At 41.1% G+C, this 15,821-nt stretch overlaps 1 protein-coding gene across 8 annotated transcripts in view; it reads right to left on the bottom strand.

Annotated features, from left to right (window-relative positions):
* The window catches only part of LOC126380281 (tight junction protein ZO-1-like), a 134,795-nt gene that overhangs the window by 24,400 nt on the left and 94,574 nt on the right, over nt 1–15,821 (bottom strand). For all 8 annotated transcript variants that reach the window (XM_050029564.1, XM_050029562.1, XM_050029563.1 and 5 more), the window contains 8 exons: nt 13,495–13,670; nt 11,728–11,915; nt 10,515–10,784; nt 9,589–9,768; nt 8,810–8,876; nt 6,805–6,955; nt 5,490–5,622; nt 419–562 (listed from right to left, as the gene is read on the bottom strand). In XM_050029564.1, the coding sequence (XP_049885521.1) occupies nt 419–562; nt 5,490–5,622; nt 6,805–6,955; nt 8,810–8,876; nt 9,589–9,768; nt 10,515–10,784; nt 11,728–11,915; nt 13,495–13,670 (1,309 nt within the window). The remainder of the gene's footprint in view (nt 1–418; nt 563–5,489; nt 5,623–6,804; nt 6,956–8,809; nt 8,877–9,588; nt 9,769–10,514; nt 10,785–11,727; nt 11,916–13,494; nt 13,671–15,821) is intronic.

Raw genomic sequence — 15,821 nt, 5'->3', positions numbered from 1 at the left:
CTAAAGCGAAGGAGGGTTATGTGTTTATGTAAGTTTATGTATATGTACGTCTGTTACCACCTAACTTCTAAACTAAACCACCTATAAGAATTTACATCACATAAACTGATGAAAAACAAAATCGAAAAGTTTTTATTAAGTAATTTATTTATTAATAAATTTTATTTTAATGTTTTTTATTTATTAATCATTATTTAATTTTTAAAACCAAATTAAAAAATTTGGTTACTATATCGTTATGTAAGCATGTAATCGTTATATAAGTAATTAAGTCAACGGATGTTGACCCTACTAAAATACACCTGGGGCACACGCTATCAGAATGAATATCTCATTCTTACTGTATGCCGCGTAAGTGCGAGAGAGACGCGAGTTTACTGGTTTTAAAATGTACAATTCAAACAATAAAAGCCTTTACCTATTCGGTACACCTGCCAGGCCCCCACGGTGCCATTGTGCAGCGTGTCCACGACGTGGAACACATCTCCGCAGCGGAATGACATCTCGCCGTCTGTGGGCTCCGTGTAGTGGAAGTGGGTCTTCACGTGGAATGAGTCGCCCGCTGCAAAGGAGAAATCTTTGTTTAGTTGTATCATCTTGATTTTGATTATATTAAAAGTATAATAGAACAGAAAATTGGTTTACAAAGAAATAACGGTGGAAGAAACGTTCATCATCAGTTTAAACAACACTCTTGCACTTTACACTGAATAACCCCACAGAATTAAGTTGACAGCACACGTCCAACGGGTCGCATTTCAGCGAGTTGCCTATTTTATTCACCCGGGTTATTCATACATTTACTCATTCATTTTAAAATTGACAATTATCAATCATTCGTCCTTTTGCCTTTCAACGGATAAGAAAATTATAGGTCTAATTTAAAATAAAATTAGGTGTCGATACATCATTCACGCAAATTAGTTTAGGTACCTGCATATTTTTGTTGTTTTTCGGATATAAATTATATAGTTCCACTCAATGCTATTTTAAAAAACTGTAAAAACTGAACACTGCCTCTCAAGATACAGGTCTCCTAGTTTGCGAGACATAGAGCTCGCACAGAACCGGGATACTTGGAAAGATATGGGGGAGGCCTTTGCTCAGCAGTGGGATTATACAGGCTAATAATTAAAAAAAAAAAATTAAAATTTCTTTATTTCAGATAACAATGATCCATAATTTACATAATAAAACATTCAAATATCTTAAAATAATAAATATAATAAAATAGAATTAGATAAAACAAATAAAATCAATTAAAATAGAATATCAACAATACCTTCTCACCGGCATCGATACAGGCACATGTCTGTCGCAGCAATGCCGGAGATAAGGACAGTCCAGCCTATCGCCGATCATTTGCAGGATGACATTGGAGCTGGCCCGCACTCTGCGCACCAGGGACATGCCGCGGGCGCGCATCGTCGCATGGAAGCAGGCGGTGCGCGCCGCCGCGAACATACCCGACGCGCTGCAGAACCGAGGCAGCCCCAATATCACCCTGAACGCATTATTGTACAGGATGCGGAGGTCGTTGTAACAGCGCTTAGTGTAATTCGCCCACAGGCTGCAGGTGTATAGTGATGTACAATACGCACGAAAGAGTGTAATTTTAACCTCTGGTGTACATCGCGCAAACCTGCGGGCTATCATATTAGCCCTTACAGACAGCGCCCTCCGCTCCCGCTCAATATCCGCATTGTCACTGAGGTCAGCAGTAACTATGTGCCCCAGGTACTTAAACTGATATACCCTCTCCAAGGGCGTACCATTCAGCAACACCGGAGGAACGTTCTCTGGGCATTTATTACCCGCCTCAAAGACCATGCACTGGCTTTTCCTAACATTATATGTTAAACCGTGACCACCTGCATACTCCTCACAAATCCGCATCAGTCTTCTCAAACCGCAGACCGACGCACTGAGCAGCACCATGTCGTCAGCGTAACTCAGATTATTAACACAAACGCCATCCACATGGCAGCCGACACGCGTGCTGCTCAGCGCGGCGATCAACTCGTTCATGTAAAGGTTGAACAGGGTCGGAGACGTCAACCCACCCTGCCGCACTCCACACTCGAGTCGATACGTCTCCGACACTTCCCCTGCCCATCTGACCATGTTGGACTGGTGCGCGTACCAATACCGAAACATATTAATTAGTTCCTGAGGTAGGTTTATGCTCCTCAACTTATCCCATAACAAGTCATACCGAACCAAGTCGAATGCTTTGGACAGGTCAAGGAAGCAAGCATATACAGGCGTCTGACGGACTGTGTAGTATTTGACGGTATGCTTAAGACACAGAATTGCACTCTCAGTAGATAATCGTGGTCGAAATCCAAATTGATTATCATGTAGCGATACGTACTTATTTAACTGTGTATTAAGCAGCCCGTCAAAAACTTTTGCTACAACAGTGGCAAGAGAGATAGGTCTGTAGTTAAGTTTGTCGGTAAGGTCACCTGTTTTATTCTTCACCACAGGCACTACCACTGTTTTCATGAAGTCGGCTGGTAAATAGGAATGACCCACACAAAGTGAATAGAACATGGCCAACACTCTGGCAATGTGCGGCCCGGCGTGCTGCAGGTGTTCGATGCTGAGCCCATCGTGGCCCGGGGATTTACCTCTTGCTATAAGCTTTATAGCTTTATCGACATCTTTCGCAAAAAATTTCGTAACCGGTTGACAGTTCATTTCAGCATCAAGCACCCACCCCCCCGCCGGACCCAATGGCGAACTGACCGAAAAATGGTCCTTCAGGATATTCGCTATGTCTTTGGGGTCCTGGACATCGTCGACGCTCACAGGAAGGCCAGGTGCCACATTCACCTTGCTAGTATCTTGCCAAAAACCCCGAAAGTTACCTTTCGAATGTTTTTCAGCAAGCGAGTCCATTCTTATTTGGTGCTTATGGTCTTGACACCATTTTAATCTAGACTTAAAAACTCGCCTACTATCACACATCTCCTGATGTACTATGCCAGTCTTTGGCCTACCGCACCTCACCCACTCCATAAACCTAGACCTGGCAGTCCTATGAGCCTCGACGACATGTTTGTTCCAACCCACCATGCGCGGACCAACCCCGCCCTTCCTTCGACTTCCCCGACCCGCCTCTGCCGCGTCGCGGAGCGCAGCCACAATGTCAGAATAGAGCTTGTCCAAAATACGCAAATGATCACGGTCGTTACAAAAACAATCGGCACAGTTCACACATTCTGAAGGAAAATCAATAAGTTTTAAACGCTTATGACACTCTTTGGTATACATATCAACCTGCTCCCCACATCTCACTCCCCACAACACGTCTTTATTGACATTATTAATTTTAGGCAATACTTTAGCTGCAAGTGATTGTAAATTACAGTGTACAATGAGTGGGAAGTGGTCGGACCATGTAGTGTCATATATCACTTCTACGTCAGTAACAGACTGCATCGCCGAGTGAGTTGCAATACAGTGATCTAGCCAGCTACAAGTCCAATGCACATCACTTATAAAAGTAAACGTACCTGAATCCAGCCCTAGTATGTCTACGTCGACACATGACCATAATTGGTCATTACATACAGTTGTCAGTTCTCTGTAAAACAACTCCCCCGGGTCTGCGTTAAAATCCCCCAAGATAAATACAGCATCAATCCCATATTCGTCAATAATCGCACTCACAGCACCCAAACAATCCGTAAAGTCATTTAAATTATCGGCAGAGTTTGTTGGTAAATAAACATTTATTATTATCATAGGTCTGTTATTTGTAGTGATTTTAATAGCACATATACGGGCACTGTCACACTGTAACACTGATACCTGTTGGAATGCACTATGTCGCCACAGCAGCGCAGTCCCCCCATATGGCCGGCCTCTCAGGATGCCTTCAGACGTGTCAACTGCAGACGTCGCGGTACAGCCGAATCCCGCGTCGATCGTGCTGATGTATGGTATGTCGTGCGGCAGCAACCATGTCTCCTGGAGACATACCACGTCACACGACTTGCACAGCTCTCTTACGCCATCGACGGATCTTTTTACACCCTTACAGTTATAAGTAGCGAAACGATAAGAACCACTATCCATTTTGTAGTGAACTGCCGCCGTCCTCAGAGGTTTCTCGTTTTGAGTTTCTATATTTGAAATGGACGAATTTCCTAAATATAATGCCCTCCGGCCATAAGCTTTTGTCCATAAACATATGTAGTTTTTCATGACTTACAAAAAACTTATATGCATTATGATTTGTTTGCCTTTTCATTTTAATTTTTTCAAGTACAACAGTTTCTTGAGTCTTACTTAATATGTAGCTTATTATATCGACTTCTTGCGTTTCTTTATGTATATTACTTATAAACATAGGTATTTGACGTACTACCGCTTTAAAGTTATTCGTACTTTCTTGCTTTGCTATACCTATATTTCCTCTATATCGGTAATGTTTATTTTTCTTGCGTTGCACTGTTTGCCATTCTTGTTCCAATCTATTCATAGCCGGAACTTTTTCTTTTTTCGTACTCGATCCCATTTGTTTATCATTTAACACATGAGGAATAGACGGCGAGCTCGGCGTGTTAACAGCTGAGTTGCGTGACGTCAGCGGCGACCGGTCATGCAGCTCCGGTTGACTCATCGCGTCAGCTGAGTGTGTTCGTTGGCCCGACGACACGGTAGGTAACAAGGTGATATCTCGCGGATTTTGCACAGACACCTCCGTTTGTTTATTTGAATTATTTGCACTACCGGACATTAAAATTGTTCTATATTCTGGTTTATTCTGTATATTTGAAGAAGCAAGGTTTTCAGTGTCGTTCAAAGTCGAATTATGAACGTTGGATAGACCTATTGGCCCGCTATCTAAACACCATCCGCCTCTTTTTTCATTAACATTGCACCCAGATAATCGTGCCGGTATAGCCGTCTTGTTCATAAATAATTCACTTTTTAGTTCCTGTAGCTGCTGCTTCGAAGCACAAGAAGACTGTAGGCAGTTAATATCCTCTTTCATTTTTAATATATCTTTGAGTAGCTTGGTACAGTCAAGATGATCAAAGGTAATCGGAGGCAACTTTTCTAGCTGCCTAGCGACAAAAACGGGGATGTCATCTGGCTCCGTTGTTTTAAAAATGTGCACAATATCACTGAGATCCCGATGCGCTTTTCCTTCTCCTTTACGCTGAATTTTTCTTCGCCCAGTTGGAAGTGCATCAAATAACAATGACTTCGATGACTTGATCTCATCACTTGTAAACGTAGATGAACACAACCGAAGTATCGTTTCTTCATCCATTATCGATATCTTATTTTGAATATAAGACAATAATTCGTTTATTACGATATTACACTCGGAACATTTTAATATTTCCGACGACATAACGACACGTTAATTAGGCGCCGCTCGTTGCTAGAATCGTACGCGTACGTTACGGATAAGCGCGCGCGAAATAATAATAATAATTTGTCTGCAGGAATCGGGGCCAATGACTTACGCATCTGTCCGCTGGCAACAGCGTTGTACTCGTCGGGAGAATGCTGCACGATGAGGTCGATGCGCTCTTGCAGGCTGAGCAGGAATAACACAGCCTCCTCGCGCGTCACTCCCTTCATCTCCATATCGTTCACCTGATCAGAAATAATAGGGAATACAATTCTATCGTGTGGGTTGTGAGGTAGATTACCAACCCCATCAACCCTGGTGTCAGGGTTACTATTGAGCCGCCAGAGACCCCTGATATGACTCATGTAACGACTACTAATTTGCTATGTAGTAACCGGGACCAACGGCTTAACGTGCATTCCTAAGATCATCTTACTTTCGGACAATCTGGTGATCAGCTTGTAATGTCCTAACCAAACTAGGGATCACAAAGTGATTTTCGTGATATGTCCCCACCGGGATTTGAATCCGGGACCTCCGGGTCGTAAGCCGAACACTCAAACCTCAGGAACACGGAAGCCGTTATAGGAAATGTATAAATAATATTTTATTACTCTTGTTAATAATGAAAAGTTCCTTAAACCTGTATTATTTGGTATTTTTGTTCAGAGAGGAATCAATTCCTAAAACTATAGCTTTGTGCTTAATCATTCCAATAACCTATACTTCATTTAACATTAGACAAAAGGTGAAATAGAGGTCAGTCAGACGCAGAGGTTTTGAACATTTTAATTACTTTGCACTGCACTCGTCAGTAAAATTTTCGACGCCCGGAGCTCCGCGATGACATATTAAATCGTTTCATGCATTATAACTTGCAGGCAAAAAAAAAAAACAAATGTCGACTGTCTTGCAAGAAGATCTCTTAGGAAAGCTAAAAACATTAGTACGATCGGCTATTTATCAAAAAATACTTTTGTAGGCAGTATCTTACGAAAAGTAATGTTAAAAATGCAGCTTACCACATAAAATATACATTGCTGGTAAAGTGGCTATGGAAATTGAGAAGCAGTAGACCTATTGTAGTTATCTGTTTACAGGAGTAGTAGAAAAGAGAGTGGGGGGACCGTGCGGTTCTCATATAAAATGCGCGTTAGGGTCTTTCCAACGTCTTTCTTCTATTCCGAGGTTTTTAATACAATCTGCAGTAGTTTACGCGGAAGACACGTTCCTTATATTAAAATGACGATTCAAAGTGCAAATATGTAACCTACTGAATAAAGATATTATTGAAATTTGAATTTAGAATCAAGTAGCCGTTCTAATTGTACACTTGTCTCGTTTTTCGGTTCCTTGCTTCACTGTCTTTTCAGGCAGTTTACTACGTATTAAATATTAGGTAATTGGGAAATGATAAAGGAACATACCTTAAGTATCTTATCAGCGGGTTGCAGCCCCTGCAGGGCGGCTGGGCTGGTGGGTTGTACCCCAGAGACGAACACTCCGGAGCGGTTGCCGCCGCACAGCCGGAGCCCTACCGAGCCCTCCTTCTGGAAACTGATCAGCCGAGGCTCGCTCCTATGGAGAAAAGTTGACGATATGTTCTCCACGTAAACTGCAGAAGCTTAGGGTGGTATTAATAAACTATTCTCAGCTTCTGCTCTGCTCAAGATCATGTCAGTGTGACAGTTCTCATATAAAAACAGGGACTTGAGCATGGTCTCAGCTGAGATTAGTTTATTATTACCGCCCCTAATGTGATTATCTCTCTCTGACACAGTGGTCGCGTTGGTCTAACAGAAAGCTCGGCAAAGTGTGGGTTCATCTTGCGATGGATGTCTCTTTAACTACCCCAATAGGGTAGTTTCCAATTAGTCAAATAAGTTACTTTTTACTAAACGTCAAAACAGGAAATTACTATGAAATTTGTATGAAAAAGCAATCTGTGACGTCATAGAAAAACGTGACAAAATGTCGCACTTATTATTACACATTTCTTTATTAAAATTTAAAAATAAATTACTTAAATAGAAAAAAGAAACCGATTTTTGTCACCTTTAGATCTGTCTTTATTTAGTAATCAGAATTTCATAATTTATCTTTGTCCGTGCGGGTTCACACGTGTACGCATCGAATTCGCTCTAGATACTATAGAGACGTCTGTTCACCAAAAACCATTAGTGAATCCAGTTATTTTTTTTTAACGTCTGTAGAGGTTATGGATCATAACTTAATTCTGGTTTGACATAACAAATAACATCACAGAAAGGAGAGGCAGATACAGAGGTGTATATGTAATAGGGGCGAGCCTATTGCCATTAACCGGGCACAAAACCTGGAAACCACGTGAAATCCATAATCTACAAACTATATATGAATTCAGACTCATAAATTGAAGTCAGTGGTTTAGACCCCGAGCACGGTACGGCAATGCAGGACGGAAGGGGTAAGTCACAGGGACTGTAACCTGGAACTTGACAGAGGGCAGCAGTAACTGTCAGTACTATTCAGAGGCGGAGGACAGGAGTCCTAGTATGGCTTTGTAATAGACTACTCTGGGCGCCATCCCACTTGCGTCAGACTGAGTACTGCGGGGCGGAAGGCAAGAGGGAAACCACTGCCCTATTTTTCCCTAAATAAGTAGCATGGAAAATGCTGCACCGACAAGAGCGTGGCTCTTAAATTGATGATGATGATGAGACCCCGAGCCGGAAATCGAACCCGTGACACTACAATGTAATTCACGTGTAAGTTCCACGTAAATCGTACAAGTTTATACATAAACATAACATGTAGAAAGTAGTTTAGTTATTTGTCGGAAGTGCATTGGCACGTATAACATATTCACTAAGCAAATAGAACATAATGTTAGTCGCTTCGGTTTGCGATTATAAAACCAACTTTTTTTAAAACGGTAATAAATCAGTTGCGTATGTTTATGACTAATGTATTAATACAACCCTGCCTTCTTCCTGCTCTTTCACTGTAGGAAGCAAGTCATTCAATGATTGATTCGTATTTACTTTTTACTAACAAAATGGATCTTGGTGTATGATTAAAAACTTTTTTTTGTCTGCTTCACAATAGACCACTTCGTCATATACTATCGCGCGAGATTGTGGCCAAATCATCATCTCCCTAGCATCATCCCGTTTTTGACCGGGTCCGCTTACCTAACCTGAAGATTTGACAGGTCCGGTTTTTTACAGAAGCGACTGTCTGTCCGACTTTCCAACCCAAAGATAACGCCAGCGTCGCTAGCCCAATTACAAGTCAGGTCACATTACTCCAAAACGCATTTCTCGGGAATATGGGTTACATGCCGAGCACATGATAATCATTTATGATCCAAACATGAAATCGAAAATCATTGGTTTGGGCCCTGGATTCAATCCTGTGACCTCACAATGAGAATGTTGAAATAATACTTACGGTGGCTTAGTCCTCTGCCCGGCCATGCCATCTTCTTCAAATAGCTGTCTGCGGCTGCTGTAGTAATCTGCACATAAAGAAATAGACACTTTATGAGTCTATACAATTACAAGAGGGAGGGTTAAAATGGCCACATCGAAACAATTCTTATAATAAAGCAATATTGCTATTTGACATTTGTTTGCATTGCGCGCTTAATTTTATATTGCAAATGTCAAATTACAATATTGATTTTTTAGATGACTTGCTTCGATGTGACCTTTTTAATCCCCCAGGTAACACTTACACTTACTTTCATTTCCACTTATTCTTCGTTAGGATTCAACTACATATAGCAGCACCGTATCGCCTATGCTTCTATCCTTTTCTGACACTCAGAACCGTCATTTGCTAGAGCGAGAGAGAGCGACCGCACGCGGCAGAATATAAGCATGCTACAGTATGCAATCGCGCGTGTAAGCATGCGATAGCGTGCTTCCAAATGTAGCTCAACTCTTAAGGGACCCTAATCACATCCCAGACATTTCATACAAAACACCTCGTTTTACACATACACTACACATTGACGTTATCGTACACGCATATCTGTGTGTGACGTCTGACGCCCATATGATTGAAGCCTAAAGTAAGACCGAGGGGGTGAGGTAAACCTAGCTCAACGTTGGTGGTGAGCGGATAGTTGCCGTTCGTAGTATTATTCCTAATTCTATGACACTATTTAAATCATTTGGAAAATATGTATAGGGCCTGATGGTGATGTAGAATCTATAATGTGTTACCGTCATGCTGCGGGGGCGGCGGGCGCGGCGGCTGCTCGTGCTCGTGCGGCGGGGGAGGTCGGCGCTGCTCCATAGCGCCTCCTCTCACTGGGGCGGCTACGTACAGGTTTTGACCGCCCCCAGAGTAAGGGGTTTGGTGCGCCGGGTCGGTTCCCGAGTACTGGTGGGTCGGTGTCGCCTCTGTGGGCAAAATGATAAATAAATGATAATATGTTAGTAGGATTGACTCACATGGTATATATACATGTTAGGAACAAAACTCCGTCTGCGTTGGTCATGGGGGTATGACCCCCCTGGGCGATTGTGTGGCCACTGCAATTTCATTTAATTCTCTACGGAGATAGGCTGTCTGCGATTGGTGACACCAACTGACATAAAAGCTGGATCGCTCTTGGCGTTACCCTGGTCTAACCCTAAATGATATAGCGTGATGATTTCTATTGTAGATGTTGATGAAGCTTCTAATGTAATAACTGCAAAATTTCATTTGAATACAGCCATTGGTCTTTGCGTGGTGAGCGAAAAAAACCGGAAAGAGTTACAGTTGTATCATTATTTACCCTGGATAGCCTTTACTACTTGGTTGGACCCAAGGAAAGCGGTGAGAGATTTCTCCCGTTCGGTTAGGTTACCCGGTGTATGGGACATACCTAATAGTCTACCATTTATGGTCAGTCACATGCGTCTCAATGTTTGGATCTTGTAATTTAATATATTATCCTAAGTAATACAGTTCAGTTATTTTAAACATCATTTATAATTTATTTATTGTTAGGTACTATAAATTACATATATGTTATTTCTTTTGTCAATTATTTAAATTTTAATAAATTACGAATGTGTTATACAGTTCATTCAATTATTTGTGTGGGGTTTTATTATAATTTACCAGCGCTCCCTACACCCGGTACAAAACTTCAACTTACCCAGGCTATTGTAATTATTCTGGTAATTCCCGTTGGTGACGGTCTCTTCTCTTATAAGCTCCCTGGTGACGACCATGTTGAGTCGTTCCTTGCAGGACTCTATGAGCTTCCTGGCCTCCTTGAGGGTCATGGCGTCTGTGACTGGGGTGTTGTTGATGCGCGTCACCACGTCGCCCTCGCACAGCCCTTGACCAGCCTGGTTTACTTGCTCTCGAGCTCGCATCGTCAGTTCCTTCACGTACAACTTGCATCCTAGCACCACGCCGAAGTCTGGAATTACAAAAACAACTTTGTTTACATTTTGTTTATTTTATTTATTGCTTCATGTACATAATTACACAAGATGTTATAATGATTTATGATTAATGAGGTAAGTACATCACCCTGGAAGGGTGTTGCAAAATTTGAGCGGACTGCGTGATGGTCATAATAAATAAAAACATTAAATAAGATATCAATTAGTGGTATTGGATCATGCTATATATCATATTTGTGATTTTATTATAAGAATTTTATTTGTCAAGCTGTAATATGTTATATTATTAGTAGAATCATATTTTATTTTTAGTATTTTATTTGTTATTGTCTCGTTTTCGTCATTTTATTCATAAAATTGTTATTTTAAAGTCGAAAGACTGAAAGGCCAAACCCCACTGTTTAATTATTGTGTCTGGAAATCTCTGCTGCAAGAGGTTAATAGAAGCGGTTCGGTCCGGTTATTGAGCGTCATGCTCACGATTCGGAGGTCACGGGTTCGAAGCCGGTGGGGATACATGACAAAATAATTGTGATGCCTAGTTTGGTTAGGACATTGCAAGATGATTGCTCGATTGTGGACACGTTAAGCAGTCGGTCCCGACTACTATTTACTCATATAATGTAGTCGATACAAATGATGATGATGTATCAAAGGACTAGTAGTCAAGCCTAAAAATATTTTGTTTATGGTAGTTTTTTGTATCTTTATGGTCGATGGATCGAGGACTTTTTTCAGGCATTACGAACTGTTGTTTTTCCTAAGATAAATTGTATTATATTGCTAAAGGTAAAAATAAATAATAGCAAAGCTATAAAACTGAGTATTTATTAGATACATGAGCCATGTCAGTGTGTATGGCGACTCAATAATAACCCTGACACCTGGGTTGATGAGGTCTAGGTATCCGCTCCCAGTAAAACACATGAGTTGACACTGAATACTCCTAGTACTGACCTTCTTTCTTCCCATTCCTGGAGAGAGCGACCTTGATGGTAGTGGGCGCGGTGGGGGGCGGCGCGGGCGCACGCCGCCGCACCACAAGCACGACCACTGCGCCGGAGTCGCGCAGCACTTGCACTGCCCGCGCGTAGTCCACATTCTCAAGCGATATCCCGTTCACAGATACTATACGGTCGTTCACTCTGTTGACAAACGTATATTAATGATACAATTATTTTATTTATATATTTATTTATTAAGTATACAAAATAGGTTACAGACATAAATATCTTATACCTAATTAGGTAATACCTAAGTTATGACTATAACCCGCAGTGGAGCAGTGTGGTGGAATATGTTCCATACCCCCTCCGGTTGATTGAGGAGAGGTCTGTGCCCAGCAGTGGGACGTATATAGGCTGTTTATGTTTATGACAATAACTCAAAAAAATCATACAAGTTATAATTAAATTAAAGTTAAAATTATTAAATCAAATTACACGTAATACATGTGTATTTCAATATTATTATAACTATTTTATATATATTCTTTTTTTTTATTTCGCCACTTCGTTTGCACAACATCATATTTATTTATTTAATATTACGCTTACAAAGTACGCATATAAAGTTACTTAAGTCAGATATAATGCTCACTTAATTTGCTAGCTTATTAGTGAAACGTTTATCTAGTTCCTTATACACTAACGTACATGCTCAACAGGCGGTCTTATTGCTATAGTAGTAATTTCTTCTAATAAGCTTTTGAGTACCGAAAATAATTTCAATGTCCGTTTTCATTCACATGAAATATATACATACACTACGCCCCAAAAATATCTCGTAACACAGACTAAATATTACCAAGATGTGTATGATTTACGAGCCCCAGCCGTCATTTATTTTTATCGTCAATAAATGTCACTTCCTTGCGATAAAAATACAACGCTTGACGCTTTATTCACGACCTGTCGAGATGTCACGTGTAAAAGAAAGCTGACTAAATGTAGAAATCCGCCGAGGCGCTATTTCATAGGAACTCCTGCAGTCGTAACGTGGAGCTCGTATATCGCGCGCGACGCGATATATGAACTTATGCTATTGACTTATAAAATAAACCAATTGTACGCTACGGGAGCAGGCGTCGGGAGGCACTTGAGTCTTACATTTGGATTCGCAGAGCATAATATATCGCTTTAGCATATTAGATCATAGATATTCGCTTTTGCACTAAATCTATAACTATAAAACGATATGGATGTTTTTCCACTCAATTTGATACTCTCTCCCCTACGACGCAAAAAAAATACTTAAAATATAATAATTGACTAGACACAGCGGATAGTGTAGCATCACGTTTGTATCCCCAAAGGGGTAGGCAGAGGTGTAGAGTAGGTATACACGCCTACTCCTCGCCAGCTATGTTTAATTCCCATGTAATAGGCGAGCCTATTGTCATTAGCCGTGGAATCCTGAAAACGATTCACTCACTGATCATGTTACATTAACCAGGGTATAATAGCCTGTTTGTTAACAGAAAGCTCGGTGTGGTGTGGGTACTTAGTTCACCTTGCGATGGATGTACAGTCATGAGCAATATCATGTACCCACTTTAGAACCCTGTCGCACTATCATATTTGACATTTAATGAGACTTACGGTTTAATTTGTCAAAAAAGTTAATGTGACATGGTATCATATTAGAACTCGTGACCGTACTTCTGACTACCGCATTGGGATAAAGTCGTGAGCTGGTGTTAACAATGTTGTGATGAGTACATACTGTAGTTTGTCCTCGGCGGGTCCTCCGCGGAGCACGTCGGAGACGGCAATGGAGGGGTCTCCGCTGGCGAAGTGCGGATTGTCTCGGCCCCCGGAGACAGCTATGCCGAACCCGTAGCCCGTCACGCGGTTCAACCTGACCCTGTGTGTTTCCCACCCGCTGTTGCGCTCAGCAGCCTGAAAAGAAGAGAATATTTGTTAATTCGACTGGCCATTTTGCCACAAACACGCAGTGGAGCAGCGTGGTGGAGTATGCTCCATACGTCCTCCGGTTGATTGAAAGGAGGCCTGTGCCCAGCAGTGGGACGTATATAGGCTGTTTATGTTATGTGACCATTTTGAGGTCAGTTAAGTGTTCCTACATTGGGAGGGACGTAGGAGGCAGAGTAAAAGTTTGGCCCTTTACCACTATACTGACGGCCTTTATAACGGCCTCTGTGGTCCAGTGGTTGAGCGTTGGGCTCACGGTCCGGAGGTCCCGGTTTGAATCTCGGTGGGGACATATCACAAAAATCACTTTATGGGCCCTGGTTGGGTTGATCACCTGGTTTGGTTAGTCGCTTTTCTAATTTTCTTTTTTTCTCCTTCCCTTTCAGTGATGACAATCATCTATTGGCGGGAACTTGTTATTAGCATCGTCTCATGCATATTTAGTTCATGCATGTTTAGTTTTGCGTACTTATAATTAGTCTGTAAGTTATCCAAATAATATAAAAATAAAATAAAATTTATTGCAGGCTGATCACCCGTTTGTCCGAAAATAAGATTGTCCGTGCTTCGGCAGGCACATTCAGACGTTGGTCACTATTATTACTTACTGACGTTAATATGGAGTCGTTACATGAGTCACGCCAGGGGCCTTTTGCGGGTCAATAATAACCCTGACACCAGAGTGTATGCGGTAATCCGCATCATAACCACAATAGAAGAAGTAGTAGATAAATGTTAAAACGAGTCGTTTTTAAATAGCACATCAGAAGTGGTATTTTAACAACAGTATCTACTATTTTCACCAGGGTTGAGGAAGTAGGACATTGACCTCATATTCACCAGTAGAAAACACCTACTCTTTTACTTGGACTGTGCTATAACATCCCACGAAAGTGGGGTCGATAAGAAAATAAGTGTGTATACTTAGTTATATGTCTGCTAATATTTTTGAGAAAATATCGCGCCAAAGGTGAGGCTAGAATATAACTATTGCGGTCTAGCCATTTTCATTTATAAGAAAAAGTAAAGTGGCATAACCATCACGCTTTGAGACCGAATAAATTTTCAATTTCCAAAACAAAACAATCATCATTACCTCATTCGTGATGCTAAGTAAAAACGTAACTTGTATGGCGCTTAATTACGTTCGTAAATTAAGAAATTAATTGCTAAGTAACTTGCAAGAATTAATAGCGCGTAAAATTGTGAACGGTCAGTAGAAAAAAATAATTTTAATTATGAAATCAGACACAATGAGTACGACACTTGACCACTTTTATTGATGATGTTACACCGCAGTATTTCATTCATAGTCTTGGAATTTTTTCGCGCTATAATTAAGGAAACGGTTTATTAAATCATAAGTATATTTGGAGCATTGCACTCTATGGAAGTGAAACGTGGACTATGACACAGAGAGACAGAGAGAGGTTGGAAGCGTTTGAGATGTGATGTTGGCGAAGGATGAAGGGTATAAGCTGAAATGAAATGGTGTCAAATTAAAAAGTGCTGGAAAGAGTTGAAGAAAAGAGAACCATATTGAAGACTATAGAGAACCGGAGAGGAAATATGATTGGCCACCTGATACGACACGATTCATTTATAACAAACATCATAGAAGGAAAAATTGAAGGGAAAAGAGGAAGGGGTAAACCTAGGAGAACATTTATGAAACAAATAAAAGAGAAGGTGCAGGTCGTGTCGTATCAGAAGGTGAAGGTTTTGGCGGGAAGAAGAGAGGAATGGCGATTACTCCACCGACAAGAGCGCAGCTCTTAAATAAAGAGAGAGAGAGAATTTCAATACGAATTCCGTAGAAAATTTTCGTAAAAAGTATATCATTTGACCATGTTGTCAAGTATGCCAAAATTAGTAGGACAGTATCATACGACGAGTCTATGTTATTATTCTATGACTCTTGTTATTTATAAACATAATAGTGTATTTTGATTTGCGATCTTCAAGTTAATGTAAACTTAGGTGAAGCAGTCTTAATAATTACCTATTAATAATTTCGTGCCTATCAACCGCCTCCGTGGTCCGGTAATTGAGAGTTTTGTCACGATCCGGAGGACCTGGGTTCGAATCCCGATTAGGACATTACGGGCTGATCACCTG

Source organism: Pectinophora gossypiella, chromosome Z (assembly GCF_024362695.1).
Source record: "Pectinophora gossypiella chromosome Z, ilPecGoss1.1, whole genome shotgun sequence".
NCBI classification, from domain to species: Eukaryota; Metazoa; Arthropoda; class Insecta; order Lepidoptera; family Gelechiidae; genus Pectinophora; species Pectinophora gossypiella.
Note: the sequence above shows the minus strand (reverse complement) of the source record. Positions and strands in the feature narration are given on the sequence as shown.